A 23,306-nucleotide genomic window follows, 5' to 3' on the forward strand; every position below is an offset into this window, starting at 1 on the left:
AGGCTAGGGTTGTCAAAAAAATAAATTAATGAAGATCCCCAAAGCCAGTTCAACTTAGCAGCATGAAATTTGGTCAACACGTATATCACGGGCACCCACAAAATAGTCTCAAGAAGACATGGCATGTGGGTGGAACTTGCCACTGGCATTTGATGACTCATCATGAAATACGACGCACTAATATCTGAGCTCCAAAAGCTGAATGGTGATCAAAATGAAGCCTTCAAAGCCAGTTTTACTTAGCAACGTGTAATTTGGTCTATCTTACATAGTGTAGACCCACAAAAGTGTGAAGAGGCCTTGCTCGGAAAGAAGCAAAAGTCGGCCATTTGAATTTGAAGGGGCCATTTCAGGGTCACGTTGGCCATTCTTCAAAAGAAACTACTTCTAGAGATTTTGTCCAACTGCTACCTAAGTAAAACTATGCATGCTAGACAGATGGGCAACAATGAATGAATAATTTGAGCTTTCGTCACCACTTGTGGTTGGAGCGTGGCAGCAAAGACCAAAATTTTAGTTTAATGAATCCGTCTTAAACCTTCTACTGTTTGACTAATAAATAAAATGTAGTGAAACCAATCCTTTTTTCTGTTTAAAAATGGCCTACAGCGCTGTGTGGATGTTGGTCTCTCTGACAGAGGAAATGCATTGAAATTTACCTGGATTTGATGAATTAAAAAAAAAAAATCCCAATAAATCGTTTAAATTGATTCCTGTGAGGTCAAGATATATTACTTCGCTAACGTGACTCAAGCAGTTCATTTTTAAAGGTTCTGATATCAACCTTTAAACTGGAAAAAAACAAAACACTATATTATAATATATATATAAAAAAAAAGGAAGAAGCAGCAGTGAAAGAAGATAGCGAATGATAGAATTGTTCCCCCTCTGTCCCTGTGGAGGCCTTTCTTTAAAAAACAAAACAAAAACAAAGGCAACTCCATCCTAACAATCATAAAGAATAATACTAAGATTCCACATTTACTACCATTATAGTTTGGTTTCTTTTTGTTTGTTAATCCTCTAAAAATATCTACAATATTTCACAAGATAGCAGGCAAATTCCAGCACATTTTTTTTTTTCAATTTTTTTCCCCTCCGTTTTTTTTCCTCTCCCCCATTTAGTTTTAATCCTCAGCAATAATAATAACACACCATGTGAGCTCCGGCGTCCCTTCTTCTAGAAACCAGGAAGTATATCTCTAAGTGGTCTGTAAACAAATTACATTCTCTTTTAAGACATAAATAAGTCAAAAGTACTTTCGAGCCATTCGAAGCAGGAACAAGGCAACATGCCGACAAACAAAGATAAAACTCTCTCTACTGTAAATATATTTATATGTGTTCATATTTATAGAATATAATCCCGTAAATGCTCGTAAATGGCCGTTGTATTATTTTTTCGCTCCTCTTTTCTTTTTTGGGGGCGGGCAGTGGGGCGGCGGTGCAAAGCTGCTGTGCAAGTTGAGCCCTGGCACCCGGTCACATGATCAAATGTCACGTGATCATGCCACGCAGAAGGAGAAGAGGAGCAAGCTGTCCTTACGTCCACCGCAAAAGAATCCAAACGGGAGGGCAGGGGTGGGACCCTTTTAAATAAAAGTCGGGCAATGTACATTCATGCAGGAGCGACAATAATAATATAACAATAATATTAATTAGAATATAATTAAGAGGAGAGTTTTTCTTCCTCCTCGTTGATGTCCGTTTGCTCCTCGGCGCGAGCTAGACAACCACAAATGCAAGATGGCTGTGTCGCTTTTTCTTCATCTTTCTTTCTTTTTTTTTTTTTTTTTGTACCGGTTACTTGAGAAGGTGAAGGTTCCGAAACCAGTAGGTTAGAGGCTGGTCTCCAAGCTGTGCAAAGGGCTGGCGGGGCTGGACGAGGCCGCCGATTTACTGGTGTCGATGGTGAGGTTGATGCCGCTGTCGATGGCGTTGTTGTTCTTGTTGGGCGACGACGGCTGGCTGGAGTACTTCCCCCTCCGGCGAGCCGAGTCGTCGTCCGTGTCGTCGATGAGCGGGATGTTGGGTGTGGAGTCCACTATCCTAAACTCGGGCTGCGTCATGAAGTTGTGGATGGAGGTGCGGGAGTCGGGCTTCTCCAGGCCTTCGTAGAGGGAGCTGCGGAATGCGTTCACGACGCGGATCTGCCGAGGGGGGAGAAGAGCACACGTGGGGTTTAGAAGGAGGCGCAAGGAGGAAACACGTGGAAGGAAGGAGCCTCTCATGGATGAGGTCGGGCATCCCGGCTCTTTATGTTAACATGTAGCCACCTTATTGGTGTTGGGTGAAACATCGTTGCTGATGTTAGTCCATATCCCCCTCGACGCTGAATCCACCAACGCGCTACATTCATGGATCTAACATCTGTTGGGAATTATGACCTTTATTTTTGTGTTGTGGTAAAAGTTCAATTGTGGATATGTGCCTTCCAAAGATTAGAGAAGGTCAAATTAAGTTAAACTGTACTGTGTATTTTTGTTTCATCGTAAAATGTCACCTGCAAACCCACTAAATGAAATTTTAGCAAGTAACATATTTATATTCTATTCATAAAAGTAGAAAATCAACTTGTGACAGGCAATTATTGTTCCATAAATGTCTGACAGTTTTTTTTAAACTTAGGAAATTTCATTTTTGTATTTGTAATTCCTTTTTAAATACGGGTACTAAGTAAAATATTATACACAGTGGAACATGATTTCAGTTTACTCACTACATTTCCCAAGACGAATGACCTTGGTTAATGCAATTAGGCTTTTTCCTGGACTGTGTAAACATTGTCTCAGTGCAATTACTGTACAGAACTGTTTCTGTGGGTGTGTTCGAAAATTCACCCTCACACCCGTGTACTACTCGGAGAGTTTGTGTTCTGGGAGGCAGCGCGGACTCCCCTTCCGTTAATTTCCAAATGTTGCCAACTATAAATTCTGAACTAACCATCAGTTCGTGTGTGAACTGTGGTCTCTGAACAAATTAAAATTGAACCCCAATGTTACATCAAATATTTAAAGAAAAACATTCTGGCATCTTTAAATCTGCTATTTAAAAAAAAATAGTCAAATCAACAAAAATTCTTAGTTTTCCCAAGACCAATATGGCGGCTCATACTTGACATCACGTCAACTTCCTCCATTGGAGCTTGTTAATAAGGAGGCAGGGTGAGAGGAGGAGATCTTCACTGTGCTTTCACAACATTACTATACAGTTCACTCAGGTTGGGGGCGTGCACTAAAGAAAAACTGTGAGGAACGTAACAATCACAAAAAAAAAAAAAAAAACAAAAAAAAAAAAGAAAAAGCAACACAAATGCCTGTTATAAGTATACGCTTTTAGTCCAATGTGCTGTATACCTAGAAACAAGCCACGTTAATCAACGTAATGCTCACAGAAAACAAACAAAACAACAACCAAAAAACACATAAAAATAAATCAAATTAAGGAATGAATGGTCGTTGACCATCACGTTGTATCCCACCGGGCCCCCTCCAGTTCTCAGCAAAAAAGTGAGTTGGTCTCTTATTATATCCGCACAGTCTAATCATGTATCGTATTGACCAAGATAATAATGTTTATTTTTTTATTGAGCCATTCATTGATAAATCAGATGCTTCATATAAAGTTGACACCTCAACTTACCCTCAAAAAAGGGGAATGAAAAAATATTTTCACACCCTCAATACTGACGCATTTTCAAACTCATGTTCAATGGGATACACCTTCCACCATTTACAACGCCTCTGATTAACCATATATAAGGTTCAGCCGCCGCAATATGTTTCTCATGACATAGGTCATTATATTTTACAGCACACTTTTATAGCCACTGTGCGTTTGATTACACCGTCTGAGATCACAATCCTGATTTCATCTCCACTTCCAACCGGTGATGCCTCCGCCCAAAAATACGGTTACATTACATTATATAAAACCGTCATTCAAAACTGTGCGTGATTACATTTCATGTACAGTAATGCATATATAATGTCATATCCGCCTGCATCTATTGATCAATTCGTCAAATCTCTGCGGCAGTAGCGGAGGGGCGACCATGAAACCATAGTCTGACACGGTGGGATACAATTCAGGAGAATATCACATGCAAAAGTTGGAGGAAATCTGGTGGACAAGGTCAGTAAGGAGGAAGGAGGTTAGATCTCAGCCATCCAATCAGGCGCTCTAAAAACAAACAAACAAAAAAAGAGTGCCAGAGCCAACTGTGCTGACTCAGAATCCACACACTTTGCGTGGGACACGCAGATTTAGAGCACAGGGTGGTCCCAAAAAAAGAGGAGGGCGGGGATGGTTTGCACACGTACACAGGCAGTGCAGGAGTAGACGACTCACAACAACACAAAACGGCACGCGCGCGTTTGTGAGACAATGAACAAACATCGTCACATAGTGTATGACGACAACAGAAAGTCAACAAACCAACATGCAACAAGACAACAAGTATAAAAAGTTGACACAAAACACATGGATGTCAAGAAAAGTTTTGAAACTTTTTTTTTTTTTAATCAGGTCTGACGGCCTCAACGCCATGCATGGATTGGTAAACATTCAAGTAAGAGCATAAGATATTGAGGAAGATTAATGACACTAAGGTTAAATGTGCAATGATATCAAATGACAAATGATTATTTTTTTCCACATCCAATTACAAAAGCAACTATTTAACACATTACAACTAAATACTCTTTTAATTAGTATTTAGAGTTATAAAATAGCCAACATTGAATATTTAAATGCAGATTACAGTAGCTTCTTTGGATTGTTTTCAGTGCGGTCTTTAAATAAAATACTGTAAAATAATTAAGATGGTACAATAATATAGTAATGACTCAACTCAACAGACAGTTTTAGAAATGTCTTTTGATTTTAAGGTAAGCTTTTACAATTTTACGCATTTTAAAATGTGTTTCACGTTGTGCGCGCATTTTGAAAATATTTAAAAAAATGTGGGAAATGGAGTAAAATTAGCATGAATATATTTTCTTCTTTTAAAATAGGAGTCAGTTTATACATAAAAAAATGTATAAAGTGTACATTTTATACTAATACAAATAGTAAATGATTATATTCAAAAGTGTGGAATAAAACTATACAGTATATTAAAAAAATGTGCATCAGATTTATTTATTTAGAATAATTACAAATTGAACCATTTAAAATCTTAAAAAAAACGATTTAAAAATACCTGTCACAGTTTTAGGAAATAAAACAAATTGTTAATATAAAGTATAAAATAGTGAAAGTTTCACCATATATTAAGTATAATAAATAAATTTAAAATAATGAAGTTTCGGATCCTAGCTAATAAATAAAGCAGGTATTGTCGAGAATATGAAATCATGTGACAGGATGTGTGACACGTAACCGATGAAGTGTTCCAAAACGACGGTAGGTTGAATTTGCCAATTGTCGCTGTGGCTGCAGAAGATGTATTGCGAGTCTCCGTAACCATGGCGACATGACACTCAATTACACGACAACATGAAGCAACAGGACGGGGATGAATACATTTTTATGGTCGCTTCACATTTACTGTAAAATTGAGAAAATAAGAAAAAGAGAAAATTAAACTTGTGTGCATGTGTACGTGTATGAGAAAGGAAGGTATTTTAGTTAGTAGACTATCATCTTTACACAACATATATTTGATTTGGACCCCAAGTAAAGCATCTCCAAGTCAGGATCAATATGAATAGCGCTAATGCTATTAGCATTTTTTTGTCACCTATTGACAAAAGTCATGATTTCTGTCACCAAATACAATGAAACAGAACACTGCGTCATTTTGAAAGTAGCACCATTGGAAGAATCATCACAACATTAACATTTTTAGCACGTTAGCAAGATTTTTGCCAACTACTGAAACTAAAATAAGACCAAGATCCTTAAATAATGCAAACCACTGCGGCTCATATTTGAATGTTTACCATCGGTGGAATTAGTTGGAGTTAGCATCCGTCAAGACACAAACGGGTCAGATGCTGGTGGTGTGGGTTAGTGGTCGAGTGGTGGTGGGGGTTGTCGGTTTTACGGGAATATGAGCAGAGGGAGACAAACTCACAACCTGAAATGTCACGCCGTGGGTATCACCCTTAGTCCCGCACTCCTAGCACTCTGAGGAAACAGACAACACATCGACCAATGAGAGGACAGTACACCCGAGCATGGGAGGAGAAATCCAGCGTGAACAGCAACGAGACAGAAATATGCAAACAAAAAAGCAGAAGAAAGCAGAAAATTAAAAAGAACGATTCAGGGACTCCAACCCGCCCTAAAAGCGTTCCGATTGGTTTAAAGGGTTAATATAGTGGAACCTCCAAAGTGGATGGCGGTTGACTGAAATTATTAATTGTAAAATCATTTTATCTGCCGTACGAGTGTAACGAGAACTGGATAATACAAGTAAAATACGGCAAAATGACTCTACCTGTCTGTCTGTGTGGCCCGCTACCAAATGGCCTACAAACTGGTACCAGGCCGTGGACCAGTGGTTGGGGACCATTGCTCTTGTTAAGTGGACAAATATGTTTTCCCGAAGCAAATCTGTTTTATCTTTTAGTTCATTGTTAGAGTAATTCAAAGTTATTTGAAGTCAAAAAGATATAATAGTACTATACAGTTAAAAAGAGTGTAAAAGATTGAGCCCTTGGGCCTCATTCAACAATTTTTTGTACTTGAATTTGTGTGTATTCTGCATTCAAATTTTGTGGTGTGAAAACTTAGCAGTAAAAATGACCTCATCAACCTCGGCTGCTTTCGTTTATTAGCTCAAAACAGCAGCAGACTGCTGCCATTCAGCTCTTAATCAGATAATTCACCGCACATTACCTCACATCGAATTAGGCTTCATTGTGTTCACTGAGCTGAAGTCGCGGGAGATTTATCGACATCTAGCACAACGTTTGTACATGTTGAACTCCGGAGGCTCCACTCGTTTTTTAGCATAACGGGGCTGACGTCCCTGAATGCGAGCAGACAGACAAGCAGACTGACAGATTTCTGACTCACGGCCAGTAGACGGAGCAGCAGCAGCGACAGCAGCAGCGCTTGTAGGAGAGGAAAGGGCATTGGACAAGGACACGTGACTAGGACTAGAAACATTGGTTACATCCTGGTTCTGGCTGGTGGTGGATGATTGGCGTCTCAGAGCTCCCGCCCCCTGAAAGGAGGTGCCGCTCTTGAAGGTGTTGACTACTTCGATCTGCGGGGAGGAGAGAGCGGGACAGGAGAGGCCAAATGGCGGCTCGAGGTGAGCGCGGCGAGTCCAGGGACAACAACAAAGCACAACATGTCCCGATTGTGGCGAGACGAGGCTGAAGGTCAGGGTGTTGCGTCACCTCGACAAAATGCTTCCTGGCCACTCTCGTTGAAAAAGGCTTTGGCTCATTTCTTATAATTACAGCATTTGATTCATCAAACAGAATCTTTCATTCTATTCATTTTTTTAAATTTAAACAAATTAAAGAAAATAAGCTAAAAGGCTAGTAAAGTGTAAAGCCTCACTTGTGATTTCACTTAATTTATTATATATTACTCTATTAGTATTGGTGGTGACCTGTTACAAATATAATGGAATTATAATGAATCATTTAATTTATTATTTAATGCAATAATTAAAAAAATATTTTTATCTTATTTTAATTTCTTAAAAGTATTTTATCTTACCAAAACCGTTCCAGTGGGACACTCACCTGACTTGTGTGTAGGCATTGTTGGGTTCAGTTCCCACTCAGTGACAGTGTGACTCTGAGTGGGAATGTTTGCTTCTCTTAATATGTGTCCTGGTACTGATTGGTGATCAATTTAGGGTGTAGTCTGCCTTTGGGATAGGTTTCAGCATCCCGCGATCCTGAACTGGATAAGCGATGTTGAAATTGGATGGATGGGCAGAACAGCGCTCCAAATGTATTAAATTAAATAATTAGGGAAAACTAATTTGGGATAGATAAAAACTGCCTTATGCATTTTAGTTAGTTGTTTTTAATGTGTATAGCCATGATTTTAAAACTGCCACTGTCCAAAAAGTCAACCTTTGTCAGCATATTTTCTTCTGATTCTCAATGGCTTGTTTATGTGTTTTAAGTCTTGCCTTTCTGCATGTTTTTTTTTTTTTTAAATGTGACACATTTAAATTAATGTCAGTGTCAAAGTCTTCATCATGAAATGTTTCGTTACCAAACTATAATGATCACATTTAAATTAATTTAATATGTTTATACGTATACATTTAGTCTATTTTGCTTTATGAAGCCCCTCCCTGTAGGACGACGAGCTGTGTTCCCATTGCGACGTGACACCTTCACCCTGGACCATCAGCGACACACACAATGAGATGAAACCATTGCGTACACAACAATCTCATTGTCTTGAATATCACAGTGATCAGGTCTGCAGAGTTCAGGGTCCAAGGACCATCGTCTTGGGGGTCCACCAGGCCCATCACTTCCACACCCCGAGCGAGAGCTGCGTGTCTGTGAACTTAACTCATCTTGAGAGCAAATATTTTCCATTCCAGCCGAGGGTTACAAGTGTAATTTGTAGACTTCATAAGGTGTGTAGCTTAAAACTGCGGGTGAGCGCCCCACCTGAGTCTGAATGCGGTTGAGTCCTCGGAACCAGAGGATCTGGCCTCTCCTCAGCTCCCGCTCCGCGTGGTCGATCTCCTCGTTCTCCTCGTTTACGTCCTCCTCCGGGAGTTCGTCCTTTTGGCTGAGTTGGCCGGCCCGCCGCAGGAAGCGCAGCTTGCTGTTGGGTATTGTGGCGATCACCTGGGACCAACAGAGAGGATGAAGTTTACATTGTGCTTGTCCATGCATGTGTGTGCGTGTGTAAAGTAATGTTAAATTAACTATTAAACATGATGTACTTAATATATTACATCAGCACCTGACTATAAAAAGGTGTATTAGCCCCAGACTAAGAAAAAAATATATATATACGGGTGTAATGGAGAGAAAAAAAGTCAATCTTGTCAGAACAAAGTGGTGATATAAAAGGTTATATTTTTGGTTGGAAATAGCTCAGAATATTTTGAATCACTATTTTTGGTTATGTTTTTTTGAAGTCCTAATCATGACACTAAAATAACTTTTTTATCGGGTTTTGCCATTTTTTTTTAAGTCTCGTTTCCCACCGAAGAGTCGTTAAATAATGACTATCAAGTTGCATTTTTCAGGAATGAAGATGTAGTTTTTGCAGAACAAGTAATGCTATAAATCAGGGGTGGGCAAACTTTTTGATTGGTGGGCCATAATGGGTTCTAAAATTTGACAAAGGAGCGGGACCAGGAGCAGATGGATGGAGTGTTTTGGTAACCTCACCTCATCAAACATACACTTAATTTTAAATGAATGTGAACAAAGGCATTACAACAATATTTAGGTCTTTGAAAAACCACAGTATTTACAAAATAAAACATTAACAAGGTTTATTCATTTAATTTTTTTCAAGTTGGGCGGGCCGGATTAAAACCTTTAACGGGCCGCATGTGGCCCCCGGGCCGTAGTTTGCCCACACCTACCTGCTATAAATTATAATAAAGATCAACAGACAAAAGGTTCGGATCATGGATGGATTGAATTGCTGTAATCTAATGAGCACAAAGCCATATTTATTAAGGTTACAATTCTTCACAATGAATATTTTTATAATTGGCAGTTAACATATGGGGTAAAAAAAAATAGTGTCATTTAACAATAAAAAAATGGATGTAATAAAAAACAGATTTTTTTTAGAATTAAATTAAAAAGAAAAAAATCACATTTCATTATCATTAACATTTCATTACAAATAAGTATTTTTTTACATTTTCTCCACTAGATAAAAGTAAAATTATGGCAATATTACATCAGAAATTTACGAGACTAAATATTAAGTGTAACAAACCCAAATTAAAAGTCAACATTTGTTCTCAATCTTCTGTAGCAAGGATTGCATTTTCCAAAAAATAAGCCATAAGCCAAAACATTTTTTTTCAGCTGGTGAAACCAATGTGGCCAAAATACTGGAGATGAGCTCCGTCTCAGATACGGGCACTCAGAATTGCTTCATAGAAATTGTGAAGTTTTTGTTCTTTACCTGACCCCACACGAGCTCCCCCAAGCCAAGGAAAACGCACCACATCCACTTCTCCAGGTCAAGGGGTTGGCAGCTGAATGGCTTCCCTCCAAACTGTACAATTACAATCTAAACAGGCGCAAACAGAAATACAAATAAGGAAAAAGAACATGTTTGGTATTAGTGTACTCTAAGTACAAGTGAATTCAAGTCGTTCAAAAATAGTTTGAAATTATTTTCAAAAAAATGTGTGTGGAAAAAAACTCTCACCTGTACAGCGAAGGTGCCAAAAACGATAGAGCAGAAGATGGGGTTCCTAAAGATACCCTCGAAGACGTTGCGCTCGCCGTGTATCTTGCGGGCGTTGATCTCGTTAAAGAGTTGCATCATGACAAAGGTGTTAAAGATGATGGTGTAGTGCTCCGAGGGGGGCGCATGGAGGGGGGCATTGCGGCCGCTGTCAATGTCGAAGATCTGCTCACCTGTTGCGACACGGAAACAAATTGATTCGTCACATTTGGCAGGGCTGTTAACGAGACTCTTTCTCTGTGGTGTATAAAATTTCAAAGACGTTTTGTTCATTTTACAAGGCCTTTAAAGAGAGTCAACCACTAAAATTCTTAGCAATAAAATGTTCTTTGCGCCAACACTAGTAAACATGGCATTGTGATTAATATTGCTTTTGTGTAATACGAATTAAGCAGCAAAATTGACCCGTTTTTAGCCATCTCAGCGGCGGCCATTTTGTCACTTCTGTCGAGTGAAAATGACATCACAGTTGCTCAGGGCGCAGGTGACCAATCATGACATTTTTTCTGAAGCTGAGCCATGATTGGTTGTTATCTGAGCATTGAGTAACTGTGATGTCATTTTCAGTCGACGGCAAGTGACAAAATGGTCGCCTGCGGAGATGGTTAAAAACAGGTGGATTTTATTGCTTAATTAATATTCGGCCAATGCAATATTAATCACAATGCCATGTTTTGACTAGTGGGCCAAAATAGAACATATTCTTTTAAAGAATTGTTTTTGTGTTGAATTCCCCTTTAATAGTTTTGCTTTTACAACAAATCACTGATCTGATCTTTAGTTTCTGAAAACTACAATTTTCGCTGCATCCCTTGCTTTTTGAACACACTGATTTTGTTTTGAACTTCATTGTACGCTACAATGCAACATTAATCCCTTTTCACGCGGCAGTCACTCACTCTGAAAGGTTGAGCGGCATTGCGAGAGGAAATAATAGTTGAGACTGTCGACAAGATGTATCTTTCATTCTTACAAATGAAAGCACTGTGTTTGCTCATTTCAAGAGGGAAGAGGAAAAGATGAGCAGCAGAAAAAAAAGGCAGTGGTGCTCAGCGGGAACATGGAGAAAGTTTAAAAAAAAACAATTTGAGGTAGGCTGAGCAGGAAGCAGTGTCCTCCTGTCATGAATGAGTTCGGCAATCGAACGCTGAACCTTGCTAAGCGCAGAGTGAAAAGGGATTTAGTCCATACCGATGAAGAGAAGGAGAAAGATGATAATGAGCTGATAGACGCCGTGTCCCAGAATGTTCTTGGTCATGGTGCTGGAGATGAGAGGCTTGTTGCGTCCGTACGGCTTCCTCCTGAGTAGGGACTCCGTGGGGGGCTCGGTGGCCAGGGCCAGCGAGGCGAACGTGTCCATGATCAGGTTGACCCAAAGCATCTGCACGGCTTTCAGGGGGGAGTCCTGAGGAGCACAACATGCACTTTGAACCACCGACACATGCATACAAACGCAAAATGCCTTATTTCATTGTTTTATGCAAACTATTCTGATGCTTCAAAAAGTGTAGACATTAGTATCTGATCTATAGCAGCCTGTGGTATTGTGATAAGTTATTCTCTTAAATATAAGTTGATTTGAACCTGGGATAAACCATCCATTGTTTTAGTAATTGCCTTAATTAGGTAAAGTGGCGCCTATCCCGGCTCATTTAGAGCAAGAGGATCCCAGAGTGGTTGCCAGTCAATCGCAGTGGACACACACTCACATTCACACCCACTTAGTAATTTAATGAACACTAACATGTAAGATAATAAAACAATAGTAAAGTCAGATTTTTATTAAGGTCAACATTTCACCAGAATCTCAGTGAAGATGACTTTTTCTTCAAGCATCAAATAAAGTACTTATTGAGACTATAGTCCTATTTTTTTTTCCAGGATAAAAATTAATTTGAGGAAAAAAAAGTCATATTTTGTTCTAACCTCATGAAAAGAATGTTTTTTTTTTGGAGGGGAAAAAAAGTCATAATCCGACCCGCCACACTCCCCCTCCCCCCAGAGTCAGCATATTACATGAATAAAGTTGACTTTTTAAAAGCGTTTTTTTAGATAGAAAGTCACATAATAATAATAAAAATAATAATAATCACTTTTTGATGGATAAATCCTATGAGGTAATTACCAATTACAGTTACAGTAAAGGTTAAAGGGGAGGAACTGAGCGCAAATTGTTTGTCTTGCATAAGAAACCGAGACAAGTTTTGGCATGACCTGTCCTGAGATGAGCTCCCCTAAGCCTCCCAAACAAACCTTAAAAAGAGCTTTTTAAGAAAAGCTGAATCCAGCCTGTCACTTGCTTGGGTTTTCTCCAGGTACGACATCCTCCTCCCACACTCCAACAACAACATGCATGTGGATGTTCACTGAAGATTCTAAATTGTTTATAGGTGTGAATATGAGTGTTTATTTGTGCTGCTGGCGACTGGCACAGATTGTACTCTGCTTCTCGACGAAAAAAGACAACCTGGATAGGCTCCATTTTACCTGTAATCCTAAAAAGAGAAGCATTACAGAAATGGATGGATAAATAATGTGGCGTAAAACTGCACTTGAGCATGCTAAGAAGTCTTTTTCAGTACCTCTTACCACATTTTGGGCTCATTCGTCCGTACCTGTGTGATGCAGGCACCCGTGAAGGCCACGATGACGGCGACCACGTTGACCGTGAGCTGGAATTGGAGGAACTTGGAGATGCTGTCATAGACGTTGCGGCCCCACATCACCGCCTTGACAATGCTGCTGAAGTTGTCGTCAGTAAGGATGATGTCGGACGCCTCCTTGGCCACGTCGGTGCCGGCGATGCCCTTGGAGTAGAGATTGGGAATAATGTTTTTTTAAAGATCTATAATAGCAACGGCCAGGCTACTAAATATATCCTGTCTTTTTTCAGTGACAATGCTATTTAAATGCCAGCAATCAGTTGCAGCCCCCCTAAAAAAAAAAAATTATTATTTTTTTTTTATCAGAAATATAGCAATCTATAATATCGTTTCTAAAAACATATATACCATAGGTAACATAATTATACATAACATAATAAAAAATAATGTAAAGAATTACACAGCTTTGCACTGTGATTTATTGATTTTCCTTATCCTTACAGTGCATATAACTTGGCCACCAGGGGGCAGTATATACAGTCATGCCGACATAAATGAAGATGAGTTACACAACTATCGGAAGTGACTCAGGTAGCTGATGTAAGATTTTTTTTTCAGATGAAAAATATTCCCGCGAGTACCGTTATAGTGCCTGTCGCCGCGTTCAGGACCCAGTCTCCCCAGGAGGCCTGGGTTCGAATCTCAAATTTCGGCTGCCAGGATGGCCGAGTGGTCTAAGGCGCCGCGTTCCGGACCCAGTCTCCCCAGGAGGCCTGGGTTCGAATCTCGAATTTCCCCATTGTGGGACTAATAAAGGCAATATTATTATTATGTGTTGCCGCACCATTTCTGTTCAAATATCAATTTCTCCAAACCAGCACCTTCACACAGATGCTATTTGTTAGCTGGTCTGTGGAGGCAAAGTTGTGTTTTTTATGTAAAGCTTTTCTAGATATGCAAAGAAGCAAAGAATCTACTTACAACTAAAATACTAAATACACATGCATATATTTTAATCATTGTGAAAAAACTAAATAATTCCACGTCACCACAAAATCCTAAACTATTTACCTCATCACCTCAACAAAAAATTGTGCCGATTTTTTTCAAAAAAGCTATAGTACATAGAAAGTATGTATCAAAACACCACACTTTAATGTATATATAATATATAATCCAAGATGGCGGCGCGCATGGACGCAGCGGCTAACAGCTCCCCCTCACAGTGCTCCTTTTTACTTTTTATTAGTGTTTGCTTGCTCTTATTGGCATCAACTGAGTATTGTTGTATTGCACTGGAGAGGGGAGCCCTCTAATCTCGTTGCACACTTGAGTACAATGACAATAAAGGGATTTCTATTTCTATTCTATTCAAATGGAAGAATATGAAAGTGATCCTTGCATCCTTCCAGTTTTCTGTATGTGGCCATTGTCCATAACGCTGAGTGTGATCTAAAGATGAGAATCAGTACAAATCAGATCACTGTCACAATGACAACGCGGATTATCCCACTGTCACAATAATTTGGTAATCTGCTGCAGTTATAATGTGTGTCCCCTGTCCTCCACTAGGTGGAGCTCATCATCTTTACAGCAGCAACCCCGCATACCGCAGAGGTGAAGAAGATACATCTGCAGTTGAGGAGCGAGATCTATCTCTAGGAAGTGAATAGTTTTGGTTACCATGGCGAAGCCGACGTCAGCTTTCTTCAGGGCCGGCCCGTCATTGGTCCCGTCGCCTGTCACTGCCACCACCTGTCTCTGCTCCACCATGGTGCTGTCAATAATGCCTGTCACACACATAGCAACGTTTTATTTGTGCGTACACTGCACACTACAAAAGGCGATTGGATGCAAAAAAAAAAACATTGTGATTTACGCTCGTAATTTGTCCCTTTATGTTTGATCGCAGTATGTCATTTACAGCAAAAGCTCACAAGCATGAGTGAAATTAATCTTAGAAATAGTGGCGTTTTTTTATTGTAATTTATGCGACAAGGAACTATTAGGAGCATAACTGCACCATGTTAATCTTTTTGTGTGTTTTAAAATCAATACAAAGCAGGGAAAATGCCAGAATAAAAATAAATTTGGCTCTTAATCTGAAATATTGCTTGTTTTATAATAAATAAAGAGCAGGAGTTAAAAAAAAAAGGAATGTGAATGTTTTTAGCATTCAAGATTAAAGTAAAAAAAAAAACTAACAAAGATAAAAGGTTTACTTGGTTTTTAGAAAAAAGTCAGAAAATAGATTCATTTTTCACCAAGAAAAAAAAGAATAAGAATAAAGTTTCATATTTTTTTTCAATAAAAACGCTGTAATGTCACAAGAATAACGTTGCACGGTAAAAATGAACTTGGTGTATAATCTTAAACAGTGCTGTTTTATGAGTTAATGAAACAGCATGCTGGGCATGATTGCATCAAGCCAAATATTTTATCTGGCTTTGTACGTGTTTCATAATTAATGCAGAGCAATGAAAATGTATGAGTGTAAATGAACTTGGCTGTTTTTTTGGTAGTCATTTCTGCGCCAAATATTAAAAGCATGGTGTGGATGACTTCAGTGTGTTATTTTATTTTTTACTGTTTTAAAATCAATGCGGAGCAAAATGAACAAGCTTTTTTGTGTGTGAGCATTTTTAAGTGTGCCACACCCACACCCTATGACTTCCGCCAAGCAACAGATGCAACCAAGACAAATGCATATTTACCTTTAACCAGTGTGTGTTTGTCAGTCGGGGAGGATCTGGCCAGGACTCGCAGTTTTGGCCAAACCTTATCAATACGCTCCTGCTCCACCTGAACACAAGCACAACAGTTGAGTGAGTGATGTTTTGTTTTCTCAGGGTCAACTCTTCCATTCTCGGACGGCAGCGTACCTCCCCTTTTTCATTGCGGATCCTTCTGTTGAACTCCTTGCCGTCGATGCAGAGGAAGTCCTCCCCGGGATGGATGATGCCGCACTTGATGGCAATGGCCCTCGCCGTGTTGATGTTGTCCCCGGTCACCATGCGCACGGTGATGCCCGCACGCTGGCACTTCTGAATTGCATCCGGCACCTACAGAAGTGCACAAAAGAATGAGATTATTATTATTATTATTATTTTTTTTACATATGTGTAACATCACAATTTGTTTGGAATAGGATCCAATTTTAAAACAAATGAATATGGCCCTTTGTTTTGATAGTTGTTGTTGGATAAAACTCTGGACCTCCTGCATGCCAATGCTAAGGGAGTACCTTGCTTATTTCTTCAGCATTGCAGCCTCACTTTCTGTAGATTTTTACACGTTTAGGGTTGAAATTAAAAAATAAATAAATAATAAATAAATAATAAAGATAAATTAAAAAAAAAAAAAAATATATATATATATATATATTTAAATGTAAGGGTGCCTTTCGAAAAAGCGCACGGTTGTACGGAATGCAGTTCAAAGAAATTAACAGTTTTAGTAGTACGCAATCTAGACCATGGAGGAGCAACTGAAAGCACGTTCAACAAACTGTCAACGGTTCCTGGACGGAAGGGGGCATCACCGTTGTTAGGCTGCGCTGTTTCAGGTGACTGCAGAATCTTTTTCCATCATAAGGTTGTTAATCATTATTAGGTGTGCTTACGATATTCCTAATTCGTTGGATGAGTCTTAATTACCAGTTGTGTACACTTTGTATGTACCTTAAGCTACATACTGTATTTGCATACAAACGGTAAATATTGTAAGGAACGTAATATGTACCTTGTTAAAGAGATACAGGTGGTCCAGTAGGTGTAGTTACTACCGCCGCTGGGCACTTAAAGGTATAAATATCGTACGGGTTTTTTTTCCCAACAGTGTAGAAAATCAGTCCTTTGCCGCCCTCTTGTGGCATTATTAGGTAATGGTAACACTTGTCTATTGGAATGCTAATGAGGGAATCCAACCACACATTTCTTGGTTATTATCCTTATGATCCCTAATGGGAATATTCTCTTCACATAACAAACCACAACCATCCCTCCGAACCGCTCATCTTCACGAGGGTCATCGCTATTGTCATAAATAAGTACAACCTGCGCAGTATGCAGTGCACGCAGTTTTTGGGGCGAGCTTTGCGTCGTCCATGTGTGATCATGTGATGTCGAACAGCATGGTGGATCCGCTGGGAGATGTTATGTATGGAGATTGATGCACACGAGAAGCCAGCATGTCCTCTTCTCTGGCAAAGGTCAGTGTGGGCGAGCTGCGCTCTCCAAACCCACACATGCACAAACACAGAGGCGGACCTATGCATACGTTTGACTCGCGAGTCACTTGGTTATGTTCTACATACTTTAGCTTTTTTTTTTTTGTTTCGTTTTCTTTAAGAAAGAAATCCACCAGCACAATTACATAGCTGAGCCAAATCAAGCCTCTCATAAAAAAAAAAAAAAAAAAAAAGGGTTGTAATTTCACACATTTGCATCACTAAAATGACTCTAAAACATGCAAATCACGCGAGCACCGTGCTGCCCTGCAAAGACCAGCACAAAAACGAGTTGCATATTCCATTTTCTCACCAGAGTTCTTGCTGTTCCACATTTTCCTCGCCGGACTAATTCACATTCCTGCTTGACTTCTCGTCTTCATGACCGCAGGTCATCAGAAAGAAGTGGTTAAGCAAAAAGCACAACGCGGGGACCAAAACAGGGATTTTCTGTAAGAGCAATTACACTCTGCTCGGCCACCGTTGTCATAAACCCCTGAGGTTATTCGTCTTATATTTTTTGTTTAGTTTCTTTTTTTTTTTTAATTCCCCATCTATGGCAGCCCCACAGGCTAACCGGTCATCAAAACGAGCCACCAACAATTGGTTTAATTGAAAAAGAAGACGAGCACAGGGTACAAAAGAGCTGATGGTTGCGAGCAGGATGAAAAGACGAGGCTGAATAACGCAACATGGCTTTCCTGCACCTGCGCGAGAGCCGCCAAACGAGGTCAGATGTCCCACTGCACACAGATTCCATCAAGCACAGCTTTGCTTTCTTATCTCTCTTCAGAGTTGTCCTCCCTGACAACCACAACACTGCAGATTGATTCGCCCTTGACACACGATCAAAATAAAATCCGTCTTCTGCACTGCTTGTCTGGCTCAGGGTCACGTAAAGGGCTGGAGCCTAACTCCGCTGACTTGGGCAAAGAGAAACCTGGACTATTCGCCAGTCAGACACACGGCTTCAGTAGGATCAACGGAAGGGTGCATTGACACAGTCAGGACTTTGACAAAAGATTCATGCTGCGTGACAAGAAAAAGTCTTCTGTCCAAACGAGGTCAATTTCAGTTTTTTTTTTCATGAAGTGACACAATTAACTATTTTGCGCTAGAGCTTTCTAAGATGTGCTGTAAAACGAATGCCTTTTCCCGCACTCTTCCGTGCAGAACTATGTAGTCTCAAGATTGGAAGTGTTGCTGATGTGATGTGTGTTTTTTTGGGGTTTTTTTTCGACATGAACAAATGAATATATTATACACATTATTTGAGTAAGCCTGTTTTGTTTAGCTGAAACGTTTCGTGTATAAGGAAGCAATCAACCACGGTATTGCACTGCTTGGTCCGCTCATCCATTCATCTGTTGCATCACACATGGCTCTAAGACCTTCGAAAAAGAGTTTGGGAAGATGAATTAAGCACACATTTCAAAGGCTTTTTGTTTAATTGGGAGGGGGGTCAGTATGAGCATTGACGCCGTGTCCCAAATTGGAATCAATGACCGAGTAATAAATTAGTGATTTTTTTTACAAATGATACAGTATGATACTGACGTGAATGAGACAGTGTTTAGTAATGAAATATGATCAACTTTTTGCGAAAACACAGTCAAGCAGACCACCGTTGCTTTGTCGGCATCATATGTACATTCTCCTCCTTTTCAGATCGCTATCAAAATTTCTCTCGTTGCTCCTTTATTAATGCTGTTAATTGGCATACAGTTATTAAAAACTAACTTCCCACCCGTGGAGTTTAATGAAATATGAGTCCTAAAATTGACATCAGAAAATAAATGTAGTCTGTGACTTGAGCGCAATTTTCTTCCAAAGGCGCAACAAACACAAAGTTCAATAGCCATAAAACTCTAAAGACTCCTTCTTGGATGGATGTCGGGTTGGGTCAGACCACCCAGACATGCTGCAAATATTATCAAAGGATCCTCTGTCTTAAAATGTCCTCTGGAACGTCCTTGGGAGAATCATAATTGTCCAGCGCATCCATTTAAAAAAGAGGCACAAGGGCAAGATTTCTCATTTTGATGTTGGGGCGGTGACCTCTTTCAGTCGCAGCATCTTTTGTCGACTTAAGACTTTAGAACATCCTATTTGTACTCCCAGCTCATCTTTTTCTTCCGTATTCTGTATTCATTCCTTTTTATTTCCAAGAAGCCAAGCAACCCTGACGATAACAGCTTCAAAGGATGATGCGAGTAAATGTCGTCAAAGGATGATGCGAGTGAAGCGTAACCATAGTAACTGAAGCGCACGTGTACAGTAACTTATGTGAAAGGGAGGCAGAGGGACTTGCGGTCGAGTAAATGTATCATTTATAGGCGGAAAGGTCGTTTGGGTACCAGATAAATTCATTACTTTGACAGCTCATATTTTGATTGATGCAGATACAAATCTTGACTCGCCTGGAGTTGACAGGCGGGTGCACAGAGTGTATTTCAATCCATAAAAGTGTGACATTCACATAGCACTGATCTAACATTAAGATAAAACTTTTTTCTTGTTTTGTCACGCAAACGCGCCAAGATTTATTGAGCTATTCCAAACGCGGGGTAAGTCCAGGAAATGAAAAGTTTCTGAAGAAAAACGAATATTTACTGATACATGAACTGCATTAAAAACACTGCTATGATGTGTGGACGATGCATGTTGTAGTTTATGAGCAAAAGTCACATTAACAAACTAAAATAAATATTCTAATTGATTATTATTGTGTAATTCAACACAAGATTTGACACTGTCAAGTGAAATAGTCATTTTTAATTCACCTTGAGCTTTTTTCAGAGTTGAAAATGTTGTAAGATGCAGAGATAATATTTTGCATTGTCTCTAGCAGTTTATGAATACAACACTATAGTTTTTTTTTTTTTTTTTTTTTAATAGAGGTGCCACAATAACAGTAAATATTTTCAGATTTTTGTAGTCCTCCATAAAATCAGACTGATTACCTTGGTGTTGAATCCAAATAAATTAACTGCCGTCTACTTTTACTTTGGAATACAATGATCAACATTTTTGGGTGTCATTTTGGACCAAAACATTTACTTGACGTTAGGGACCAAAAACATTTACTTTCAATTTGAAATAACATCCTGTATTTTAACGGATGGAAATGAAGTGTTTTTAAAATCTGATTCATCCATTAATCAACAATATAATTGACAGATTAATCGGTTATTAAAATAATTGTTAGTTGAAGCCCTGATAAAAACAACATGAGCAGTGTTTCCCTCACTTTAGATATTAAAAGGGTTTCAAGGCTCTCAATGTTTTTTTTTTTTTTTTGCTGTGGGTGACTGCCAAAATGGCACTTAGGGTATTTAAGTTGCCGACCCCTAGAACAGAACAACAGCAACCAAGCAATCCAATATTTTGCCAGCAACCATCCCATCCCAACCCCGTCCTACCTCTGGCCTGACGGGGTCTTCGATCCCAACGACGCAAATGGCCGTGAGGTCGCTGAGGATGTTGTTTTCGTCATCCCAGTCGGGCTCGGGGTCGCTGGGGAAATCGCGGTACGCCACGCAGATGGTCCTCAGACCGTCGCAGGCCATGGGCTCGATCACCTTCTTCACCATCTCGTCCTTGTCCCGTGGACGGAAAACGCGGGGCTCGCCCACCTCGCTCAGAATGTGGTTGCATCTGTGGGATAGAAGGAAAAAGTGTGAAAATGAATCAAAAGCCCATCCCATCTTGGTCGGGCTCTACAGGAAACATTGTTTTAAGACAAAAATAATGTAGAAATAAAGGCTTGTTCTCTTGTAGATCTTTCTGCCATTTGAAATGGCACGAATAAAAGCCGCTGTAAAGCATTTAAGATACCTTACTTTATGTAACTTATTCATTTATGAAAATGGTATCTTTAACTGCAGTAAGTATTCTTATGGACAACTGCCCAATAGAAGCACACCTCATCCCATCTGCAGTTGAGTAAATAATCATACTTTTTGAGGACGATCTCGGATGCTCCCTTGCTGTACATCCGGAAGCTCCCGTCCGGCAGTTTGACGACGGTGCTCATAGACTTCCGCACAGAGTTGAAAGTGTACACTTTGTAGAGCTTCTCCTCGGGGATCTGGTTCCTGATTGGCTGGTAATCTCGCTTCAGGTCCAGCACCAATCCCAGCAGGCCGCACTCCGTCTTGTTGCCCACCTGTTTCGGCAGACCGCCTTCCTTATCCGGGGGCTGCGGAGACGCAGAGGAGAGGTTTTCAGTGTTTGTGTTCTGAGATCAAATTAAATGCGCCAGCTCTTTTTTCATCTAAGCATCTTGATCAAGAGGTAGAGCTTCTTTATTATCACACCAATGCCATGATGGTTTATGTGAACATAATTTATTGTCGCAAATTTCACATGAATCACCAAGTGACTAAAAAGAATAGCTGACACAAATAAAGAAATTCATGAGGAACACAGCCTTTTTTCTTTTAATACATGTTCCCTTTCAACTGGCGCTGAAACCCAAATCTCATTAATGTCAACATCGAATGCACTTTACTCTCGTTTTAGAGCGAGCCACTTCACACATTTGCTCGTCTCAAGATCACATTATGATAGCAAGGAATGCTGTCATCCGCAATCATTTATCATCAACAAGGCGCAAAGCTTTAAGCCTCCTCTTTGAAAATGCTAACCGGCTGCACGTGTAACCATAAAAACATAAGAAATAAATTTTTTTTTTTTAACACATTTTTGAAAATCTAGGAAATAAAAATCAAGGCATAGCATTATATTTGGGGGGAGGGAGGGGTTGCGGGGAACCGTATAAATTAAACATTTCTATAGCCCCCGGGTTTTATTTACAATATGTACACACAAAGTGAAAAGAAGAAAACAGCAATGTCAGACATTTTTGATTGAAGCTATTTGAAGACTTAAACTTTAAATATATATATATATATTTTTAAACTTTAAAAATGGTCAATCTGCCCAACAACTGAAGAGAAGAGTAAAAAAAAAACCCCACAAAGCTAAAGGATGACAGAGACAAAAATAAAAAAATAAAAAAATCAGCAAGCAATGCTAGCTGCTATGCTACATAGCTTTGAATGTAATGACTGCACATATAATTCTCTGTCATTGAATGCAATTAGTATAATAAAACAAAGGTGAAATCAAACAAATCTTTTTAATATGTACTCTTTCCAAACACAACATTCGGATTGGCATTGTTGAATGACGTTTCCTTTTAGTGAACGTTGCCACCACTAATGTTGCTGAGTTGGGCTGTTGACTGAAGTGTACTTTGGTTTCAAGCTAATATCTCTCCGATCAGCGACGTGATAGACGGTGGCTTACGTTAGCATTAGCATATAGCACTTGCCTTGAAAAGAAACTGTACCACCCACCTATTTTGATTGAGACTTTTTCTAGTCACTTTATATTGTTGTTTCATTTGAATGGGTTATATTGTGTTGGACTACGACAAGGGCAATATTCTATTGTGTTCACTGAATGGTATAAAGTGAAGTGATTTTGTAACCTTTTCCACAAAGCAGACGGTGTGGATGCGGATAATAGTTCCATCCGTTCATTAGCCAAAGACAGACACTGTCTCACTGATGTCATTAGTGATCATTTAGGAGAGAGCCTTCATTTGTTTTGTTTGGTTTTTTTTTAACCGCGCACTCGCTTATCCTGCCACACAGCTAAACATGAATCCGATTGGGACGAAAAGTGATTGGATTTTTAATAATGGAGAACATTTTATGTGATTTCTTTTTTCCCTCTCAGCTGGAGTTGTTTGGCTGGTGGCAGCTGCTGGGAGACAGCCATGTAAATATGGCCACGGAGAAATAAATCAACATTTATTATTCTTCCTTCCCGGAAAGTCCAAATATTGAGTTGCTCTTTCTGGAGGCGGCTCGCTCTTTTCTCTATGCTGAGGTCCAGCTATCTTTGTGGATTTTATTCCAGCATCTTACTTCAGCTGAAGGCCAATAACAAATTATTGCTGACATTATTTTTTTTATTTATTTATGTGAATTGATTTTTTTGGGGGGAGAAGACGTGGTTGTGAGCAAATTATTAAAGAACAACTTTTGTATGGCTAGTTTATGTGGCTGAATGCAGAGACC

General features: G+C 39.5%; 1 protein-coding gene across 7 annotated transcripts in view; it reads right to left on the reverse strand.

Moving 5' to 3' along the window:
- Positions 1-635: 635 nt before the first annotated feature.
- The window catches only part of atp2b2 (ATPase plasma membrane Ca2+ transporting 2), a 78,050-nt gene continuing 55,379 nt past the window's right edge, over positions 636-23,306 (reverse strand). For 2 of the 7 annotated variants that reach the window (XM_088308142.1, XM_088308141.1), the window contains 11 exons: positions 21,174-21,415; positions 20,637-20,871; positions 15,869-16,048; positions 15,701-15,788; positions 14,670-14,776; positions 12,999-13,190; positions 11,575-11,788; positions 10,345-10,556; positions 10,096-10,203; positions 8,604-8,786; positions 636-2,150 (listed from right to left, as the gene is read on the reverse strand). In XM_088308142.1, coding sequence (XP_088164268.1) covers positions 1,839-2,150; positions 8,604-8,786; positions 10,096-10,203; positions 10,345-10,556; positions 11,575-11,788; positions 12,999-13,190; positions 14,670-14,776; positions 15,701-15,788; positions 15,869-16,048; positions 20,637-20,871; positions 21,174-21,415 — 2,073 coding nt within the window. In that variant the 3' untranslated portion in view covers positions 636-1,838. Of the gene's footprint in view, positions 2,151-6,079; positions 6,133-7,011; positions 7,220-8,603; positions 8,787-10,095; positions 10,204-10,344; positions 10,557-11,574; positions 11,789-12,998; positions 13,191-14,669; positions 14,777-15,700; positions 15,789-15,868; positions 16,049-20,636; positions 20,872-21,173; positions 21,416-23,306 lie in introns of all 7 variants that reach the window. The other 5 variants (XM_088308145.1, XR_015845744.1, XM_088308144.1 and 2 more) reach the window with 5 other exon arrangements.

This window comes from Idiotropiscis lumnitzeri, chromosome 11 (assembly GCF_059441095.1).
Source record: "Idiotropiscis lumnitzeri isolate Australia: NSW breed Sydney's pygmy pipehorse chromosome 11, RoL_Ilum_1.0, whole genome shotgun sequence".
Classification (NCBI taxonomy): Eukaryota; Metazoa; Chordata; class Actinopteri; order Syngnathiformes; family Syngnathidae; genus Idiotropiscis; species Idiotropiscis lumnitzeri.